We start from the raw sequence: 9,393 nt of genomic DNA, 5'->3' as shown, positions 1-9,393 counted from the left end.
AAATTCGACCGCCGCGGCCGGGATCAAACCCGCGTCTGTCGGGTCAGCAGCCGAGCGCCGTAACCACTGGGCCACCGCGGCGGCTAAACGTTGTCACGTGGCGCTTCCTTGAAGCTGGCGTTGCTGTGGTAGGCAGCAGTGTTCGACCCAGCGTGGCCTCTTTCCCGAACACGAGGTAACGACAAGCGTTTAAGCTAAATATTTAAACTACACTTGACGTTCGCGCTCATCAAGCGAAACGTGGCGACTGCATTGCCATTCTACTCGGCGCTTTGCCTGAATTTGATAGCCAGCATTAAACGCAGGTTGAAGTCAAACGTGGCCGTCGTATAGAGGCGTACTGCAGTAACTTCGAACACACAGGGTTCTTTAAATAATTTCGCGTATACATCGAAACAGGGCCGTCGCTGTCAGGCGTGTTCCCACGTCCTCTGGCTAAGGCACCTAACGCCTAATCACGCTAGCACGTGGGAATAAAATGAATTAAACGGATGCATTAACAAATACATAGAGACATAGGTAAAAGCCAGAAATGTTGACAAATCGCTACAGTTCTTTATTCGCCGCTTTGTGGTGGCTCAGTCATGTGGATCTCTGAGCTGAAACCACGGACTTGCACAAAATGGGAAATGAATGCTATCAGCGCTAGTAACTTTTTCTCATTTTGTACGCCCGTGACCTTGGTATGCGCTTATGTATATTCCGAACTACACCCTCTCGGCAAAGTAGCTTCTAGGACTACTTGGGTTTCGAAGCGGAGTCCCCCTCCACTTGTTGTCTTCGAGTTCCACAGCGCGCGTGTTCGAGACGCGCCGGGACTTTGCGTTGCCATAAGGAGCTGTAGTAACGCGGTATCGTACGACGATTTCCTTTGGTTCCATAGTTTTTTTTTTTCTTTATGCGTTCTTGGAGGCTGAAGCGCCGGCACGCGCATGACGTCTCCAAGCGTAGCCAATGACGGCGGAACACGTGCAGCTCGTGGCGAAGCATATGAGCGAATCACGGAGCGGAAAAGGTCACTATAAAAGAGTAACAACGCAGCCTTTTTGCCTTCCTCCAGCTTCTCGGCAGGCTGTCAAGACGTCCGTTCCGGTGATTGCCATTTGTGTTTGTGGCCTGCTATCTAAATGGGGAAAGGAAAGCGCAAAGACAAGAAGAAAAACGACTCAGCTGGTGGACCTCCAGGTGCGTAGCGAATTTCCTTTCGGTTCTGTGGCCTCCGCCGCTGTCGTTTGGGCGCTCGATCCCTTTGTTCATCTGGCGTCACATGGTGGTCACTTTAGGCCTAACCTCGTGGACTAGGATGATTGTGTTCTAAAGTATTAAATTTTTGCGAGAAGGCTGAATGAAATTCACGAGCTTCGTTACCCGTTTGTTTTCGCTATCATGCACCGTAATTTTTATTTGAGCGTGAGTGACCGTGACTTGAGAGAAAAAAAAATGCCTGGTTTGGTTGAGCCGAAGCGACATTGAGAGCCTTTATATCGCGTTAAGGTTGGTTCACGTGCAAGCGACTGAGCGAATATAGCGATCGAGCAGCGCGTTGCAGCGAAAAATTTAGATATTTTTGGAACCTCTTCACTCTGGCCGCTTGCCCCGCCGCGATGGCTCGAAACGGCTTTGTGCGCCGTGGCGACAGAAATCAATAGCGTTTCCGCTTGTATGTGAAGTAGCGTTTGGATTGCGTACGTCGCAATAGCTTCGGGTTCGCGCGGGCCTTTGCGCATCTCCGGTCCTCGTGGCTCTAACAGTGTCGCCATATGCAACGCCGGTATTGGGCGCGCTGCCCTCGGGCTGTGAAGAGCCTTGCTTTGTTCGAACAAAGCGCGCATGCTTAGTCAAATGGCAAAGCCTTCAGCTTGCTCAAGCTAAAGCCTGCGTTGTGGACAATGCACTCTTTCGATATAATTAATATTAGTATCTCTTGTTAAGACCACCAACGTTTTCCATTGATGCTGCAGTCTAGGGAAAATATGACCTAGCCGTAGCATTGCTATACGACAGAATGTGTTCGCAGTGAACAAAATTACTAACATCCAGGGATGCTACCAACGTCAGTGCTAACAGATTACGTGAAATACCTGACCGAAGCGCATAACCCAATACAAAGGATCGCGTCGGTTCGCATCACGTCGTTTTTTTTTTTTTTGATAGAACTAATAAAAAGGGGTCCAGCCAAGCCGCGCATTTGTGACCGGCGGCGCGTTCCTGCCGAGAATGCATTGCCGAACGTTCGCCTTGCGCATGCGCACTGTGCGTCTCGCCGCTCCTCGAGCACGCGCTTCTGCACACGTCGCCCGTACGCCTGTGTGTTCCGGCCATGCTGCTGACCTGACACGGAGCAGGTGCTGTGGAACGCTCTTCCGCTTGATGAGTGCCTTGATCCACGGCACGTTTCCGAGCGCTGCCGTCTCGTTTTAGTCCGTTCTTGGTGCACAGCAACACCTACGTAGCTCCGCACCGTACTCCCCTAAGTGCATTTACGATTTCTTTATGGTTTATTTGGGTTTAACGTCCCAAAGCGACTTAGGCTATGAGAGCCGCCGTAGTGATGGGCTCCGGAAATTTCGACTACGTTGGAGTTCTTTAACATGCCCTGACATCGCACAGAACACGGGCCTTTTGATTTTCGCCTCCATCGAAATTCGACTGCCGCGGCCGGGATCGAGCCAGCGTCTTTCGGGTATCGCGTTTGAGCGTCATTAATCTGTTTCCACTGCATTTTTTGCTTGGGCTATCCGGATTACCCACCGCGGTGGCTCAGTGATTAGGGCGCTCGGCTACTGATCCGGAGTACCCGGTTTCGAACCCGACCTCGGCGGCAGCGTTTCGATGGAGGCGAAACGCAAAGGTTCCCGTGTGCTGTACGATATTATTATGTACGATTATTCCGGAGCCCTCCACTACAGCACCTCTTTTTTTTCCTTTCTGCACCCAGTCCTTCTATCCCTTCCCTTACGGCGTGCTTCAGGTGTGCACCGCGATATGCGAGACGGTTACTGCGTCTTTTTTTTTCCTCAAAAACCAATTTTCAATTTTCAGCAAACGTCTGTCTTTCCCTGGATTGTGGTCGCTGTTTATCGCGACTGCGTGTCTCTTGTTTCTAGGTAAGAGTGCGCACCCTATGGGGCTGCCGGGTGAAATCAAGCCGGCTTAACAGCTTGGCGTCCCGCTGTGTGGTGCGATGAGTGGCAGGGTTTTGTTGTTGTTGTTGAGACTTAGGGAAGAATGAAAAGTTCACGGACCCGCCCACCGGCTCAAGCTGATCCACAGTAGCTACCACGTGCAGGTAATCACTGCCACGTGAGGATAATCGCTGCTACGGGCAGACATTTGGAGAGTTAAACGAGATTTGAGAGAAAAGATTGGCAGAAAGGACTCGCAACAGCCGCCTCATCTGAAGCGATGACGACGGTTTAGCAACAGGTACCCCCGGTGGCAAGCAGCCCTCGCCAATGTGCGGCAGCCCCTACATCGCAGCTCAATAGGGCCGGGCAGCCATCTAATCGTCCCCTTCCTGTGAAGGGAATGCTTTACTACTACCTTGCGTAGCTGCTTCGCCGTATAGGAGAGTTTTACCTTGAACCGAGGAGAAACCACGTGACAGCTATGACGTCATTCAGCCGCCACCGCCGCGTTCATTGTGATCATTGCAATTGGCGTTGACGATGTTCTGGACTCCGTCGATTTCGAGGAAAGGCAGGGATTTGGGGAAACGTTTCCCACAACCAGCATGTGTTGACATTCTCCGTGACAGCAAGCGTTATCCGCGGTTCGAAAGGTGCATTCTATACGCCTGATATATAAATGAAAAAAAATTCATGCCCCATTATAGTTGTCCGGACCCATGGAGTATCTCTTACGGGTCCAAGTTGGACTTATTTTTGGAAATGTGGCGGGGAGTTTGAAGGATGCTTCTTTCCCGCCACCGGTTGGCCCGGTATTGCACTACCTCTGGGATCGGCCTTGCCTTTAGCGCGTCTTTACTATCCTGTCTTTCTGTCCCATCTTTCAACTCTCCTACTATCTGCACGTGGTAGCGATTGTGGCTCGGCTTGAGCCAGTGAGCAGGCCTGTGCACTTTCCTTTCTTCCTGGCAGTAACAGACAGACAGACGACCCATTACAACAGACGGTAAATCTTAATTTGAGCGCAGCTCTTCGCAAGCCGCTTGCTACCGCTTGGCAGATTCCTGTTGCGTTGCTAGCGACCCTCCGGCATCGTCCCGTAGCAGCCGCCTTCCGGCTGTCCATTCCTCTCGCCGTGTCAGGTGGCGCTTCGCTCTGCTGCTACCTGCCAACACGTCACCTGTCACACTGAGTAACACGTCACCTGTCAAGTAGCATATGTTACACCGACTACAACGCGGAACGCAGGAACGGGCTTCCCTTTAAAAGTAGGGAAACTAAAGAAGTCACTGCAGTTGAACACGAAGCGAAAAGATTCACCACGTTTGGTAAAACAGTCGTCGCATAGGCCGGAGAATGGCCTCCAATGACCTTCAGCCCAACTACGTTAGCCATGTATGACCGTACGTGGTACAGTTATGGCGTGGAACTCTTGACCTCTGCCCTTAACCCATGACCTTTCGTTGACCTCTGATCTTTGACCTTTGACATTAGGTGACATTTGGGTTCACCTTTGACCCTAAATACATTTGATGGGGGTGTAAGACCATGAGATACTACGTCTAAGCCACGTGGTCGTGTGGGTACATACTATAGAATGGCTCTCCATGCACGCGCTGCCGTGGACGAGCCTCAGGTGCTTAGCAAGCGTCCTTGTTTTCGCTGAATTCCAGGGTTAGCGAAGTTAAATTTAAAATTGTTTTTTTTTTGTTCTCAAGTATACAACTAGAAGGAAAGCGTGCGCGTGTGTCGCAAATATATTGAATGCGCGGCGGGACATTTGTTGCTTCTTCGTTGCTGTGGGGGGAGGGCTGATCACATTTGTGTGAAAATTAAGACCCTGCGCGACAGCTAGGGCCTCGCACTCAGTTCTTCCGTGCAAAGGGTATACGACGCTGTTTGGGGGTGCTGCGTGTTTAGTCGTGTGTAGTCACGGAGCATGCCATTGTCGGCTTGCACAGCGTCTTAGTTGGGACGGCTATTGCGACGTATGCTCTCGTCCACAGTATACTGAATTTTCGGTCACTGACCATGTCAGATATGTTAGCTGAAGTCAGCTGACCACATTCACATGGTCAGTAAACCGAAGATTCATTCTGCTGACCTGACCAGACGGCATACCGTCAAACCCTCGACTAGGTACTCTATACCATCTGTCTTTTACTGTTGAGCAGACAAGGGAAGGGACAAGTGGTGCTCGTTATGACATACATGACAGATGCCAACATTGACCGAACCAAGAAGCATAGGGGATGTTTTTTTTAATAATATGTGGTGTTCATCCGTGGGCGCTTAATTCGGCAAAAACTTGTTAAAGAGTCTGGGTCCTTGGAGTACGCCTTCATCGCAGAGGACAGCTTTGAAGGCACCTTTAAAGTGCTTGAAGGACTCAGGACTGAGTGCAAGATTGTGAACAATCAGTGTGTGCCCTGTGTACCCTGCAAGTAACGGCCGACGGACACGTGGAAAAGTTATCATATCCCTTTGTTCTCTTCCTTTTCTGTCTCTCCCTCCGTTTCACTTCCCACGTGTAGGGTAGCATACCGGGTGTTGCCTAGTTAACCTCCCTGCCTTTCTGTCTTCCTCTGTCTCTCTCTTTGCGACGTTAAACCCCCATGGAAAAAAAACGAAACTTTTTAAAGATATTTGATTTTAAAGGAGACGGAAAACAATTACATGCCGCCGTTGGTATCCGAAACCCACTACTTCTGAATTTAGCGTCCGGTGCTCTACCAACGGAGCTCCGGCGACGGCTGTCCAGTCTTCAGCTTTCGGCGGTGTATATATACGTGTCGTAACGATCGCTATGATCGCAAACGCAGCAGATGTATCAACGCTACGTTAAACGGGTATTTTCGGCTCGCAGCGGTGCCTTCGGCCAGCGGTGACAATCAAGCCACCGCTCCTGCTCCGTCGCCCGCCGGTGCCACCGCTCCTGCTCCGTCGCCTGCCGGTGCCACTGCTCCTGCTCCGTCGCCCGCTGGTCCGTCGCGGGTTTCGTTCGCGCAAGCACTACAGCAGGGCGCTGCGCCCAGCCCGCAGCCGCGCGCCGTCAGCCGCGGCCCGACCCCTGCAGCGGAGCCCAGAGCTCAGCCCACCGCGCAGCCCACCGCTCAGCCCACCGCTCAGCCCAGCGCCTACCGTCCCAGCTACGGGGCCGCCGCACGTTAAAGATCCCCAGGTGGTCGAAATTATTCCGGAGCCCTCCACTACGGCACCTATTCTTCCTTTCTTCTTTCACTCCCTCCTTTATTCCTTCCCTCACGGCGCGGTTCAGGTGTCCAACGACATATGAGACAGATACTGCGTCATTTCCTTTCCCCAAAAAACCAATTATTATTATTATTAACCTGACCGCGGCAGCTGCGTTTCGATGGAGGCGAAGCGCTAAGGCGCCCGCGTGCTGTGCGATGTCTGTGTATGTTAAGATCCCCAGGTGATTGAAATTATTCCGGAGCCCTCCACTACAGCACCTCTTTCTTCCTTTCCTCTTTCACTCCCTCCGTTTTCCCTTCCCTTATGGCGTGTTTCATGTGTCTGCCAATATGTGAGAAAGATACAGCGCCATTTCCTTTTCCCGAAAATCAATTTTCAATGTTCAAAGTTTCTACTGTGAGGTTCAGGGCCTCGGTCGTCGCCTGGATAAAGGGTGGCTCAAGCAATTGGTGCGTCGTCAGGTTTAGCCTTTGGGTTCAGTACTTACCCACCTGCGGCCGAGTATTGTGTTGCCAGCGTGTGAAATTCTTTTTAAAGCGGAAGCTTTACTGGCCGCAGGTTGAGCAGTTTCGCGTGATTCCTGGAGAGCCGTGCTGCGCATGCACGAGAAGCAGTGACGTCACAGGGCGCATTTCTCTCTCTCTCTCGATCCCTTCTTACCACTGTCCATGCGCCACTAGTAGCACCAAGCCACAGGTGTTCCGCCGCTGTGCACCGCAGCACATTTCCTCAAAATCCAACTTTAAATGTAGTTTCCTCTTTCTCTCCCTCCTTTATCCCTTCCTTCACGGCGCGGTTCGGGTGTCCACCACAGTGAGACGGTTACTGTGCCATTTCCTTTCCTCAAAAACCAAACAAAACAAGTGAGCCCACAGTGTTCATAGAGTTCATTGGCGTTGACAACTTTGCAAAGACCGTTCATTTTCACGAAAGGAAACGCGAGCTAACGGCTCCGTGGGTCAGTGGAGATCTCAATCTCGCTTTTCGCTTTGTATATCCTGGATTAGCCGAGCTAATCCAACCCGCCGCGGTAACTAAGTGGTAAGGGCGCTCTGCTACTGATCCGGAGTTCCCGGGTTCGAACCCTACCGCGGCGACTGCGTTTTTATGGAGGCTAAACGCTAACGCGCCCGTGTGCTGTGCGAAGTCAGTGCACGTTAAAGATGATAGCCTTAGCTGCTTATACGCCGTATAACTCAATACAATACACTGCAATACAATGCGCCGAACCGGATTTTTTTATGTAGCACAGTACGTGTGAATTCAAAATAAATATTTCCATGATTACTAGATCCCAAAACTCATCACGCGAAAGAAAATTTTCATTTTTGATATCAAACGATTCTAGGCTTAAACCTTGGCTGTATTAAAAGTTTTGTTTTATGCCGGAATTCTGACCCACTGCGGTGGCTCAGTGGTTAGGTCGCTCGGCTACTGATCCGGAGTTCCCGGGTTCGAAACCGTCCGCGGCGGCGGCGTTTTTATGGAGGCAAAACGGTAAGTAATAATTTTAATGGGTTTTGGTTGAAAGGAAATGCGCAGTATCAGTCTCACATATCGTTGGACATCTGAACCGCGCAGTAAGGGAAGGGGTAAAGGAGAGAGTGAAAGAAGAAAGGAAGAGATAAGTGCCGTAGTGGAGGGCTCCGGAATAATTTCGGCCACCTGTGGATATTTAACGTGCACTGACGTCGCACAGCACATGGGCGCCTTCGCGTTTTTCCTCCATAAACACGCAGCCGCCGCGGTCGGGTTAGAACCCGGGAACTCCGGATCAGTAGCCGAGCGCTCTAACCACTGAGCCACCGCGGCGGGTAAACGCTAAGGCACCCGTGTGCTGTGCGACGTCAGTGCACGTTAAAGATCCCCAAGTTGTCGAAATTATTCCGGAGCCCTCCACTACGGCACTTCTTTCTTTTTTTCTTCTTTCACTCCCTCCTTTTCCCCTTCCCTTACGGCACGGTCAAGGTGCCCAACGGTATATGAGACAGATACGGCGCCATTTCCTTTTCTCCAAAAACCGATTAATATTATTATTATTATTATTGGGCTAATCCACATTAAATTTTCTGGTGGGGGGGGCGGAAGAAATTGGCCCAGTACCTGTCTCTCATATCGGCGTACACCCGTACCGCGCCGTAAGGAAAGGACAAAGGGGCGGGAATGAAAGAGGAAAGAAAGAAGTGCCGTAGTGGAGGGCTCCGGAATGATTTCGACCACCTGGGAATCCTTAAAGTCCACTGACATCGCACAGCACACGGGCGCTTTAGCGTTTTTCCTCCATAAAAACGCAGCCGCCGCGGTCGGGTTCGAACCCGGGAACTCCGGATCAGTAGTCGAGCGCCCTAACCACTGAGCCACCGCGGCAGGTAAGAAAAAAAAATGAAGACCTTTGTTTTTGGTCATTTCACACAAACAGTGGTCTGTCGCTTACAGTCTCCAGTTTAGTCAGTCAACGCGCCGAAAGTTTTTGTGACAGTATGCATGACGACAAGCTTCTATCTTGACTTCATTCTTTGGGAGAATCCCAGTTTTAGTTTCGGCGTTCTTTGCTTTTGCTGGTTTAAAGGGCTTCTACTCAGGATTTTGAAAAACGCTTTTAAAGGCACAGAGAATTGACTCCCAAGAAATGTTATGCGAATAGGAACACAATACCACGTATAAAACATTCAAAATCGCCCACAGTTGCCCTTTGAGTGGTTCAGAAACCTTGGAAGAAATACTTCAGCTCTTGCGCTATCATGGGCAGGGTTCCCTGAATAAATGAATAAAGGCACAGAAAGAACTAGTACTTACTGTCTCGCTTTTGATGTACACCACAACCACGCCGTCCGTTTCCTTGATTTTGCAATCGACCCGATCGTCCCTGTCATACGTGCTCAAGATAGAACAAGTCTTTGAAATACCTTCCGAGGAAAGTACAGAGTAGGTCAAAAGTTCCCAGGCCATAGGGTCTGCTTCTCAGCTGTATAATCAGGCAGACATGACACACCCAAAGACTCAAAATATCCGTAGAGGGCGGAAGAGGTATCGTTCTATACTCTGCGAA

General features: G+C 50.7%; 1 protein-coding gene and 1 pseudogene across 1 annotated transcript; both read left to right on the top strand.

Annotated features, from left to right (window-relative positions):
* The first annotated feature begins 1,071 nt into the window (after positions 1-1,071).
* Positions 1,072-6,299, top strand: LOC144102198 (uncharacterized). The gene is made up of 2 exons (XM_077635510.1): positions 1,072-1,185; positions 5,995-6,299. The coding sequence occupies exons 1-2, from the start codon at positions 1,128-1,130 to the stop codon at positions 6,297-6,299; spliced, it is 363 nt and encodes a 120-aa protein (XP_077491636.1). The 5' UTR covers positions 1,072-1,127.
* LOC144102825 (U2 spliceosomal RNA) lies at positions 3,855-3,974 on the top strand (annotated as a pseudogene).
* Positions 6,300-9,393: the final 3,094 nt, after the last annotated feature.

The sequence above is a fragment of the Amblyomma americanum genome, chromosome 8 (genome assembly GCF_052857255.1).
Source record: "Amblyomma americanum isolate KBUSLIRL-KWMA chromosome 8, ASM5285725v1, whole genome shotgun sequence".
NCBI classification, from domain to species: domain Eukaryota; kingdom Metazoa; phylum Arthropoda; class Arachnida; order Ixodida; family Ixodidae; genus Amblyomma; species Amblyomma americanum.
This window is presented reverse-complemented; position numbering and strand designations above follow the sequence as displayed.